Below are 12969 nucleotides of genomic sequence, written 5' to 3'. Positions count from 1 at the left end.
CAGAAGACCATTAAGAAAGCAGACCTCAACTATAACTGCAATGAGAACTTGCATTAGAACCAAAGTTCTGGCATTATTTTTATTGTTACTATTTTAGAGACATGATTGATCGAGAGCAATTTAACAAATCATCACTAAATCACAGGCAGGATATTTTCACTTCGTCCAAACTATGTAACTTTGAACCTGCATCCTTTCTTTTGCACCTTGAAGGGGGAAGGATCAGTAACAGTGAAGTTGCTACTTCTACAGTAGTTACAGGGTGACAATTCATGGCCAAGATGCCAGTGTCCCAGGAAGAAACCTCAACTTTAATGACAAATTATTTTTCTGGGATGAAGAAACTACCAAGGGTTAGGGAAACTACCCTATACTCAGTTGGAGACTACCAAGTAGTTACACCGTAAAAATCAAAAGCTTTCTCTTTCTTTACTGCAAACTTGATCACACAGCAAAATTCTTGAAGATGTCAGAACCTGCAAGTTAATTCAATCCTAATAAACAAACTATGCATGTGTAGTGGATAAGAAACATACTTGATGCTACAAAGTTAACATTCAAGTAGTACAGTACTAAGCAGTTACCATCAAGATTAATATCACCCTCCTGGACCCAGAATGATTGTACAATTTATTTTTAACTCTTAAGAGTCACACAAGAGAAAGACTCCAGCACTTGAGAATTGATCAGTATTCTTACAGCCATTACAATAAATTGAATTCCCCGAGCGAAGGGGACATTAGCTCATTGATGCTTATTGCAGGGGACTTCTGTCATTATACATGTAGCGACAAGGGCTTTTCAGCACAGAAAATCCAGGAGCAGGCTGCCAAGTCACAGCTCTGCTCTTCCTTTGCATAGGTGTAGCAGCTACTAACTTAGACTGGCATTGTTACAAGGAATAACTACAAACAGCTTGGTATCACCATGAGCTTGTGCACGACATCCTTTCCAAGTACCTTACGTTTACATGGCGGACAATGCTTTGACCTGTCTCCATGCAGCATCTGGCAATGCTACTTCCTAAGAGCTTGCAATAGTTCTTGGGTATTTTTAGCCATACACAGCCCTCACTTGGGAGGTCCAGCAGGACTCCTATGAAAGGAGACCCACTGATGCAGTACCCTGCAGAGAATCAGTCTCACAGTCACCTGGCAGGTAGGTACTGTGTTAGCAGTCTACACTACTGCTGAAATAACTTACAAGATATTTCATACGCTGGCTGGCAGTAGTAGTGTAGCCCACTAAAGCTCCCAACTCAGGAGATACTCTATTTAACTTGAGGGCTAACGTAATAATGGAGACCAATACTTTAACTGCTTTGGGTTTTTATTTTTTCCCCTTCTCCACGTGTAAGATTTACAGTGGTTTCTTAAAGAGCACTCGTATATCTCTAGGAGGCAATGACAAGATTATTTCAAACATACATACAAAATTACTTATGTTTACAAATTTTTGGCAATCATAGTAACCCGTTTTTCCTATTGCCATTGCCCAAATCATTGAAAAACACAGTGTACAATAATTTACATTTGAAATACTTCAAAGTGCTTGACAGTGATTTTCCAAGAATAGTATTTACAAGTGGCCTATACACATATGTACAGGTGTTACAAGTTGTGGCTGGAATATGGCTTTCTATGGAAAGTGCTTTATATTTGGTCAGTGGTGTTACTGACTGACCAATCCAAGGGTTACTGATAAAACAGTAACCATCAAAAGCTGAATTGTTGTGGACAGGTATTTACATAGTTTGTTGTTAAGCTGTATAAAATAGCTATTTACATAAGTGTTCCATACATAAAGTATCTTCTTTCTTCCAAGAATGGAGGAAGTCTTTCAGCCACAAACCTGGTTACTATCCCCAAAGAGTGTAAAACACAAGTAAACCGGAAGCAATTGCTGATCCAGTGCTCATGCCATGTCATCATCTGTGCTTACAACAGATATCTGTATAAAATAAATACAAGTTAGCTACTAATAACAGATACAAAACAATGCATATCATCACTACACTGCAGTTTGAAATGGGCTAGTTCTGCAGGCTAGTGACCACATTCAGCACTCATTACTCCATCCTAGGTATAGGACAGTAGTTGTCTACTACAGCTTTAAACCTGATTATAAAGACAAGTACGTATCATAGAATGGTTTGGGTTGGAAGGAACCTTAAAGATCATCCAATAAACTCCCCTGCCATGGGCAACAGCACCTTCCACTAGAGCAGGTTGCTCAAAGCCCCATCCAACCTGGCCTTGAACACTTCCAGGGATGGGGCAGCCACAGCTTGCTGTGCAACCTGTGCCCATGTCTCACAGTAAAGAATTTTTTCCTTATATTTAAGTCTACCCTATTTCAGTTTTAAGTCATCACCTCTTGCCCTATTACTACATGCTCTTTCAAAAAGTCCCACTCCAGCTTTCTTGTTGGACCCCTACAAGTTCTACACTGCAGCCAGCAGCCTTCAAGAACAGAGACCTCTAAACTCAAGACAGGTATAATTTGGCAGTGTTTATGTCTACTCTGAGGATTAACATGGAGCCTCAGATATGTCAATAGGTTTACTTACTGCAGGGTAAGTATGTCCTACTGAAGCGCTGTGTCTTCCAATATCAATTGTAAGGTCCTCTTCTGTAGTTTTCAGGTAGACAGGATTATCAAAATTCATGCTTTTCATGTTCTTGTGCTGCCAGTGACGCCACATGAAGTAAGCAGCCGCTGCAGCCATTACCAGCAATACTTCAGGGACAGAAACAGATGGCAAATATGGAGTATGGTCAAGTCAAGCTCCTGACACAGTGGCTTGTCCCACCACAATGGGTCCCAAAAGCTAGAGAATGCTGTACTCACCAACAGGAAGAACAGTCCAAACTGCTGATGTTCCTCCAGCTGCAGCTACTTCAGATGTTGTACTACTGATGTTGAATCCTGCACAAGAATTTGAAGTAGTAAGCTTGCTTACTGACAGGCTGGCAGACTGTCAGATGCAAGCAATCCCCAAACCCAGAAGCTGCTATATTAGCTTCTCAGTAACACTGCAAAAACAGCCTAACAGGCTTCACCCTATATTAGTAGGAAGCCTTTTTTCTTGCCTTCTCTGAGCACTCCTGGAATTTGATGGAACCTATATAGTGAACTATACTAGTTCACTGTCATAACTGAACCAGTTCTGTTACAGCTCCAGCTGCTGTACTTGTACTACACACACCTGGCCTGTGTTCTCTACTTGCATGCAAAGGAGAAAGCTTCCAAGTAGGCTAGTGGGTCAGTTTTCATTTAATTTCTCTGAATGTTTAGCAGTCTGAGTTAGTGGGACCAGTACCTCCAGGAACTAGTCCAACAGTTGGAGATTTTTCTGTTGTGCTGGTATCTTTAGCCTCAGTGTAAGCCACAGTTGTTCCAGTACCTGAAACTAATTATAGATCAAGAACCCAGTTAATCCTGAAGTTCTGCAATGGCTTAGCTATGAGAGCCATGGTAGTGAATGTTTAGCAGATGCAGAGTGATCATGCAGCTTGTTAGCTTTATTGGAAACACTGACACTAGTTATTTCACTAGCACACGCCCAGCTGAAGGTTTTTGATCAAAAATAATTCCAAGAACAAGGTTAGTCAGTTAATCAGGCATGAATTTAGGTATTTAGAGTCATGACAACAGTAAGCCACCCTATCTATCACTTCAGGTTTTTTGAGTGGTATTTTAATTCTACAAGTTTATTGGTTAGGTAATCTTTGATTTCTATAGCAACCCTTTAGAGCAGCCAAGAACAGCATCCTTGCATTCAGTGCTCTAACTGGGGCAGTCAGAATCAACATGCAATACAGTAAGTAGCACTTCGGAGTTTCTAGATCCACTCCACTGGACAAACAAGCCTGCCATATAGTCAGTGCCGAGGGTAGCAGCAGCAGCATGTTTGGACCATGAAAGGAGGTCCATGGTTAGCAAGATTAACCTATCAGCTTTTCAACACTGTTTATTTACATGCTGTAGAGCTATCTTAATTTATACCCCTTGTTTTAAAAGAAAAGTGCTCAGTATGCTTTGTGCATGTGTTTGCTGTCTGCAGAAAGACATGGAGGTGTAAGGTCTTGTTGCAAATGATGATGATACAGAAGCCAAGCATGAACTTTGAACAGCACCTGCAGGCTTAAGGGCCAGCTTAATGCATGCTAGAAGACCATCCCTGCAAGATTAATTATATCAAGATTAACTCAAGCAAAGCTGTCACAGCCTATGCTGCCATATTTGCCTCCAACAGGTTCAGTATCCCTACTTCTTCCCCATCTATCCTGGGAAAAATTTCAGTCATGTTACCATACCTGCACATCTCAGACCATCCTCCTGCAAGAAGTATCCAACAGGACATGCACAAGTGTACTTTGGAGAGTGTTCATTTATCTGAGGAGCTGGGAGGCACAGGTAGCTACAGCCTCCATTTGCCATGTTCTCTTCACACCAGTTCCTGCCTGTTGGTACAGAAGTTGACAAGAGTGATGAAGATGTATGGCACAACTATTTGTACAATAGCTCTAGTAGAGTTAGTTGTCTCTGCAGGTTACAGATTTGTACCTGCTCTGCCTAAGAAAAAGAAACTGCAATTAGATCTTCTCTCAACCCCAGTGGGGTTGCTTATGTTAAGAAGCTTCATGCACTCTAAGTGAAGTAGACAGCTACACAGGGAAGGAATACCTTTAGCCACCACCCAAGCACAGCAGGGCCGTGTATACTTAACTATAAACTCTATTAGGATTACCTGAGGGCTGAACAAGTTCATGATACACAATGATGTCCTGTGCATCATTGAGGTTGTTCACTAGGGTAACCAGTTCAGTTCCAGTAAATTTGTTAGCGCCATAGACTGCCTCATTCTCTCCATCAATCCAGTACACACGGTCCTAGAAGACAAAGTCATTGCATCCTATTACCTCCATGTTGCTATCAGCACCATAATTGGTAGTCATGTACTAGCAAGAAGAGGGTATTTGACAATTACTACGGAAAATCATTCTTACCTCAAATATTGTTAGAGCAAGAGGATGAGGAAGGAACATATGAGACTTCAGCACAATTCTACGGTCCTGGCCATTCAAGTCCACACTTGACAGCGTATGTAGTTTAGAATCAAGCCAGTATAAACGGCTTTTTACAAGGTCTAGGACGAAAAAACCCAAACATATTTACTATCTACATGGAGAACACTTCCAAAGTCTCCTGCAAAAGTTGAAAAACCCACAGATTCAAGAATAGTTGCAGTGTTCCCCTAGTTTCTTACCATACTGCTGCAGTGCTGGCTAAGCGGTCTGTGCCTTAACTATGATACAGGGCAGTGCAAGAAAAGTAACCATTTCAGTATCTGAGAAGTGCTATCTGTGCCTGTTGCAGTTTATCCAGGCATGCAGGAACTTCTCATTCTCAGAAGCTGAAAATAGTTCTCTGAAGGATGACCTTGGCTTTTGTAGCAAACAAACTGCTAAAGCTCCAAAATACCTCTGGCACACAGACAAGTTCAACATACCTAGAGCAATTCCATTAGGCCATTGGATTTCTGTTGTCACAAGCTGCTGTCTGTCAAATCCATTCCTTCCTGCTTTTTCAATTTTTGCTGGCTCACCCCAGTCTGACCAGTACATAAAGCTGTGAAGCAGAATTTATGTTGTATGATGCACTATAGTACTGTGTGGTATCACTCTCAATTATAACCAATAACTAACAAAGGCTACCTAAGTCAGTCATCAGGACATGGAGTAGCTGGTAGGTCTACTTTAAGAGAACCAGGACAAATACTCACCCAGAGAGAGGATCTACAGCAATAGAAGCTGGCTCTCTCAGCTCAGAAAGAAACAAAACCTTTCTTTTTGTGCCATCTAGGCTAGCCACTGAGATGGTCTTCGAAGCTGAGTCAGACCAGTAGATGTTCTTATAAACCCAGTCAACAGCAATTCCTGCAGGGCTGTGTATGTTGTCCAGGATTCTGATGTGTGTTCCAACTTTATCACGGGTATCAATAGAAGCACTGGAAGACAAGAATTACTTGTTTTCAACCCCTTCCTCCACAGATACTACCACCTGGTATGCCTCAGCAAATACTGCACACAGATGTCAGACAGACAATGCAGAAGATGTATTTGTGACTTTCCACCACATTTTTTGCAAAACTGTAGCAGCCATTACTGAAGTGCAACAAGCATACACATTGCCAATTGTGGGAACTTGTATCTACTGTACTTTGTCTTTAGGACATCAGTTCTCATCACCAAAGCCTAGAGAAGGATCTCGAGTAAAATGTGGGATGGTTTAGGGGAGCACATGAAGGTTCAGAAGCTGAGTCCATTTACCTGAAGATTGCTTTTTGGCCAAAGTCAGCCCAGTAAAGCTTTTGCGCAGCAATATCAGCATCTAGAGCTATGGTGTTTCTTAGCTGCTCTACTAGCTGAATGTATTCTTTCCTTTCAAGGCCAATCTTCCTGATATCTCGGCGGTTGGTGAAAATTAGACATGGTTCCTTCCCTGTGAAAAAAGCGTTACGTAGTGTGCTTTTATGAAAAGTTTTGAGAGTCATATTTAGGATTTACCATTTCACACTTGCTAGTGGGTGATGACAGAAGTCTTGGTTGTACCATATCTCATATTTTTCTCCCCACAACAACCCTAACCTCTTCTACCTCCTTGGCAGGGAGAGGTTGTCCGCTCAGGGAGCGGACTCAAGCAGTTTATGTCAGCCTGCTTTAAATACTGTATCAGGGCATCGTTAAAATGCTAGGAGTGTTCAGATCTCTGAAAGTTATACTGATAACAGTACAACAACTAGTGTCAAAACCACAACAGCACAAGCAGTATGTAACTTGCTACCTCATTTTAAAGTGGGGATACAGGTCTTAATGCTAATACTCACCCACTGCCTTGCACACCCCAGTAGCAAGATCCATCTGATAGCCACGACTACATTCACATTTGTAACCCCCTTTCAGGTTGATACAGATTTGACTACAGATACCAGGGTTCTGGCATTCATCGATATCTGTAAAGATAACAGTTTAATTTATTCTCATCTCCATTACTAACAGTAAGGTCCATGTTAACCTACTTGATACTTGCCTCCACAGGTTCTCTTGTCTATAAGCTCAAACCCAGCTGGACAGTCACATTCATAGCCAATAACAAGATCTCTGCAGATATGAGAGCATCCGCCATTGTTCACAAGACATTCATTTATGTCTAGAAGAGAAGAATTGGCACTTACGAGACAGACACACATTTAGGCTTACTCTTAGTCATGGAGTACTCTACCAGATATCTATCCATTTTCTAACAATGCCTGCCACATGATAAACCACGTGGGCACTTGAAGTCACATGTAAGAGACCCTCCTCAAATTCATATTTGCTCAGCTATCAGCATGCTACTTCTGTTACACGTTGGCAGCAGACAAAGATTGAGGCTCCTGGAAGTTTCAGAGTTTCTAATGCCTTCAAGTACCTTCTGGCCATAGAGAAGTAATTCAAATAGGCAGTTTGGCAGTTTGTTATTAACCTATTGACTAGGTTGCTCTTGGTTGTATGTTTGACACGAAGAAAGTGCAAATGGGCATTCCAGACTGGTATCTGACAGCTCAGAAGCTGTGTCCAAGTATGTCTAGAGATAAGCATTGTGTAATGAGTTTATTCACTTACTACACTCCTTGAGGGGCTCATCACTCCAGTCCTTGCAGTCTCTCTGCTGGTTACAGACTTTATTGACATCTATGCATTCTCCACTTCTGCACTTGAATTTGCCAGGTCCAGAGCACTGAATAACTAAGATAATGAAGACTGTGAAGACAACTACCAGCTTCAACAGATATTCTGAAAAGACTTTATTACTGATTAGTTCCACACTTACCATTGCTACAACTTGCTTCATCAGTGCCATCCAGACAGTCTCTCACACCATTGCACTGCCTACTCCCATGGATGCAGTTACCATCTTCACATCTGAACTGGTCTGGTCTGCAAGTCCGAGAAGCTGGAGGACACAGTCATTACAGATTTAAATGCCTGAGACTTGCTGAAGGAAAGAAAATAAAACAGAAGCCAAGCAACACCCCCTACAGAAAGGCCAAGTTAACTTACGGCAGTTGATTTCATCACTTCCATCCTTGCAGTCAGGATCTCCATCACAGCGCCACTTCTTGTGGATACATTCACCTGAGCTGCATTGCACCTCACTGTCAGAGCACTTCACGGGAGGTGCAGGCTGGCGGCCACATTGCTCTAGAGATTCATCTGAGTGGTCAGAGCAGTCAGCATCATCATCACACACCCAGCTGATGGGGATGCAAGTGGAGCTTTTGCACTGGAACTCATGAACTCCACAGGTAGGAGGTGCACACTCCAGCTCGTCAGTGCCATCACTGCAGTCATCTTGACCATTGCAGACAAAGCTCTTGGAAATACATCGCCCACTGCTGCATGTGAACTCTGCTGGACTACAAGTCACATTGCCTGGAATAACAGAAGTAAGAGAGATTAGCAGATTATCACAAGACAGACATTTGTATGAAGGTGTTTTGCTTTGCAGGTTCTTTATCAGCTGTTAGCTGACACTTCAGCACTCTGTGTAAGGCTCTAGAAGAGCCTAACCAACTACCTATAGGACACTTGGGCCCCACACAAACTGTCCTCCTTGCCTTTGGATGTTATGACTGAGAGGCATTAGTTTTGACCTACTGAGTGATAATAACTTCCTTCTGAAGCAGCTAGGCTTTTCTGCTTCAGACTGTGAACCTCTCAGAAAACAGACTCAAACCCTGTGAACCAGAGACAGAAGGTAAGAGAATTGCTAACTCTAGGCAAAGATTAAAGTAGCCAGATGGTCAGCATGCACTGTAGTTTGAAATTGAAGTGTTGTGTGCTGGTCCCCTGGACAGCACTGGCCCTTTTGCCTGGACCAGTGGGGATAACAAATCAAGATCTTGCACCAGTTCATCCAGTGGTTTTAAGCACACCCACACAACCTACACCAGTACAAATTATGCTGGTTTAATGCAGTGCAGGTAGCAGCTCAGTATGCCTAGAATGATACTTTTATCAGCTTCATTAGAAATGCTGCATATAGATTTGACAGATTAATGTATTTGCTTGCCAAGCAAGACAGCAACTCCACAGTCACATAGCAAGTCTGAATATCTATGTTTTGTTAGCCCATTCAGGTAAGGTGGCTCTGATGGAAGCCAGCCCTGTGTCTTTGGTGCAGCAGATTTGTCTCTGGACACCTCAGACAACACAATATGTAGGCAAGTTCATTAAAACAAGGGGGGAATGCTGCACTCTAATGCTGGCAGTGGCAGCTTCATTTGCATACCAGCCTGAAGCTGTCCCCCCAAAACCTGAAACCGAGCTTCCCTAGTTTGCACTTGCAGACAAGTGCACAGAATACTCCAGGATAGGGCTGTAAAGTAGATCCACTGTGCCCTTAGCTACAAGTCTCTACTACATTTTTAGGAGATCATTTGTCAATGTAAGCAGCAACTAGAGTTACTTGTTGAGAAATTCTGCAGTGAACAAGTTCTGGTACTTTGCCTGACATCTGACTTGCCTATTCCTATGGAAAAAAATTAGCCCAAGACCAAAGACAGATGTTGAATAGCTTATACTGCTGTAGTTCTTAACTTAGCAGGATAGAAGTTCATTTTGCTATACAAGCTGGAATACAAAGTGAATGTAGGCTCAAGGAGATATTGATACCATGAGAAATCTATCTTTCCAGGCATATTGCCCAGCTAGCTCCTTTCTAGACAAGTCAATTTCAAATAGAGTTATGCAGCCACTGTTTCTTCCCTTACCACAATTCTCTTCATCTTCACCACTGTCACAGTCTTTTTCACCATCACATTTCCAGGACACTGGGATACACTGGGTTGACTGAGGACCACAGCTGATTTCATTTACCCGGCACGTTCTCATATCTATTAAGAAAAGTTTAAGTTCAATTTCAAGAGCTACTGATCTTGGGTTTTAGCAGTTGTCCTGAAAGGCTTCAGCCCTGGACAAAGTTGCAGTTAATTAGATGCCAACATCCATCTAAGTTGATGGCTCCAACATGGAAGAGGTTACGTTAGTCTGTAGTGTTCAGTAAAAGAGATTCTTCCAGTTCCTAATAGATTAGTATTTTAATGGTATCTTTGTAGTGATAGCTTTGTGACTGCACACCAGTTAACACTGTAGAAATTTGAGCTATAATACATAGTAGTAGGCAGGCGTAACACCAAAATGCAGTAAGACTTCGGGCTGAAGTATTCTTCAGTGTGGATCCTACTGATACACAGAAATGAAGCTTAACAGATCTATATTCCTTGAATAACTACCACACTTAAAACTGGGATTGCTAACTACAAGACTGCACAGTCAAGCCTCTGCACTTCTGCTTCCCCCTCTACAAGATGTGGTCAGTCACTCAGTTCCTACACTAGCCCCAGTTAACTTACAAAGTAGTTGCCTTGGAGGACAGTGATCACTTGGTGAGCAAGCCACAGTAATGGTCAGGCCTGTCATGTTGTGCTTGCTGCTTCCGATTGTCAGCAAAACCTTGCACCTGCTATCTGTTACCAGGTACAAGTGCAGAGTCCTCACTCAGTTCTGTATCTTTTTATGTAGTAAAAAGTCTTGTCAAGACCTCAAAAGAGCCAAAGCCAAGCTAGCACTTAGAAAGGTGTTCTCCAGTACAAGTTCATTCTTCCTTTAGGAAGGGAGCCAGGCTGCAAGCAGATGAAATCAAAATAATATTTCCTACAGGCTTGCCTGTGCCGACAAGCCAGGTTCACTTACGGCACAATTCAGCACTCTCGTCAGACCCATCCTCACAGTCCGGATCCCCATCACACTGCCATCTGTTAGGCACACACTGTCCACTGACGCACACAAAATCAGATTCAGCACACGTCTTCTTCACTGCAAGGGAGAAGGACAGCCACTTGTTTAAAGGCCAGAGCTTAGCTTGTTTGCTGCAGCTACAGACAAGCTCTCTTGCCCTAGGAAAGTGACGCAATATCCTTGGTTCTTGGATATCTGGTGCCACCGTCCACCTGCCTAATGACGACATTGTTTAACACTTCCTAGAAAGTTATGCTGTGCAAAGAGAAGTATTTCTCTTCCCATAAGAAGGCACTGAAGAACTACTGCTGTTGAGGGGGAGACTAGGCTGCTAGCTGCTGCCTTGAACACACTTGAGTTAACATAAGGTCAATTGATATTGATATTCAAACTCTGAGTTTATTATCAAGGCATTTGATTTGTCATTACAGAAGCCTGGTACTGTGTAACCCTCAGGTAACAGTTTAGGTCTGCTTGAGGAGACTGGCAGTTCAAACACACCAGTGTTGGATATGGAGTCTGTTTTGCCTCATCTCCAAGTACTTCTAGTCATCCATCTTGGCTTCTATGTCTGCTTAAAGCAAGAGCTAGCTGCCAAAGCTAGATTTAGTGTTTACAGGAGACTCAGTAGAATCATTTTCACAAATAAACCAGGGCATTTAACCACAGAATAGCCAACAGCTATGTGCTAATAGCAAATATTTTCTAATATGTCTCCAAGAAACAACTAAGGACAGGCTTGCTTTCTGTTCTTGACAGTCACCACCTTTGCAAATTAAGTTTTGGTCATGAGCTTTTCTCTTAGCCACCAATTTCAGGAGACTTTTATAACATTTAGGAAAATTCAACTGCCTCGTATGGATACAAGGCATCAAGACAGTCCCTCAGTTGTTCTAGGAAGTCTGCCCTCTACTCTCTATTCTGACTGCAAGGAATGCTGGACAGGATAAGCATCTCTCCAGCTATCTGCTGTTAAGCCCCCATTAACAAGCAAGTACTACTACAGATGTATTATTTTGATTACTTACCACAGGCACTTTCATCACTGCCATCTAAACAGTCTTCATCACCATCACATTTCCAGAGTAAAGGAATACAGCGTCCATTACTACATGGAAATTGGGATTCCTCACATTTTGCTCTTGCACCTTCAATGAAAAAAAAGAAAGGTAAGCCCCAATACTGTTTAGAAATACTTTCTTGCTTTCCTCCACTGCTGATCAAGAAGCCATCCAGCTTAAACAGCAGAACATCAACATGAAATCAGATGAGAGTTCCAGATCTTTGTAGTGACCTTATTCAACCACGAAAATAAAGCCAGAAGCTTTCCTTCACAGCACAAGCGCAGAGCTTAAGCAGTGTGTTCACCTGCCAAACAACAGTAAAGCAGTCTCAGTGTTCTTACCGAGTTTTCCTTTTCAAGGCAGGGTTAAGTTTGCAAGGGAGAGGGATATGTGCACACAATGATTTCTGCTGTCTACTGCTTAGCACTGCATTCTCAGAACTCTTCAAGTTTTAATCAAACTGCATTTAAACTTCACTAATGTCAAGCTAGATTAGCATTTCAGTACTCTGCTGCTAATATATTACAACAGAATCCCCAAAATGTCTGTAAAGATAGCTTAGGTATTTGCTCTGTAGTTGAACAAGTTCTCATGATTCAAGCTACTCCTCAAACAAGGGCACTCAGAGACATTACTTAGTATACACAAACAGGGGATGCTCAGAGAGACAGATAATTTACAGCTTCCTTCCGTAATCAAATCTGTTGATTCATAACTGGTAACAGTCTATGTTAGCACACTTGAGTAAACTACTGCTTTCTGCATGATGCTTAGAGTGCATTTTCCAGACAACCTTCAGCTCTAAAACTGTATGACCCCAGCCCCTGAGGGAGCCTACTTCATCTTGAAGCTGTGTTATAGCTTTCACTAATAACAGCCTGCTTCTTCATCAGCTAAACCAGAGCTGTTGCATGTAATGCATGCAGGCAAGTCTGTAAGCTCATGCATTAGTACTGGCTGCACATGTCTACAGCATGATGCAAGACTCCCTAATCCTCCTTGGTTTATTGCATCATTTAGCAGTGGTGCTTTGTCTTGACATTCCAGGGCTTACAAAG

At 42.2% G+C, this 12969-nt stretch overlaps 1 protein-coding gene across 1 annotated transcript; it reads right to left on the bottom strand.

The window, feature by feature from the left end:
* Window positions 1–1311: 1311 nt before the first annotated feature.
* VLDLR (very low density lipoprotein receptor) lies at window positions 1312–11995 on the bottom strand (the record flags this gene model as incomplete). The annotated part of the gene is made up of 18 exons (XM_010011674.1): window positions 1312–1950; window positions 2570–2739; window positions 2851–2928; window positions 3323–3412; window positions 4320–4466; window positions 4754–4895; window positions 5013–5152; window positions 5516–5634; window positions 5789–6013; window positions 6336–6507; window positions 6893–7018; window positions 7096–7215; window positions 7671–7793; window positions 7879–8001; window positions 8109–8480; window positions 9821–9943; window positions 10803–10925; window positions 11876–11995. Coding segments are annotated over 18 exons (2549 nt in total), but the record flags the coding sequence as incomplete, so codon positions are not given.
* Window positions 11996–12969: the final 974 nt, after the last annotated feature.

The sequence above is a fragment of the Nestor notabilis genome, unplaced genomic scaffold (genome assembly GCF_000696875.1).
Source record: "Nestor notabilis isolate BGI_N333 unplaced genomic scaffold, ASM69687v1 scaffold16993, whole genome shotgun sequence".
NCBI lineage: Eukaryota > Metazoa > Chordata > Aves > Psittaciformes > Psittacidae > Nestor > Nestor notabilis.
This window is presented reverse-complemented; position numbering and strand designations above follow the sequence as displayed.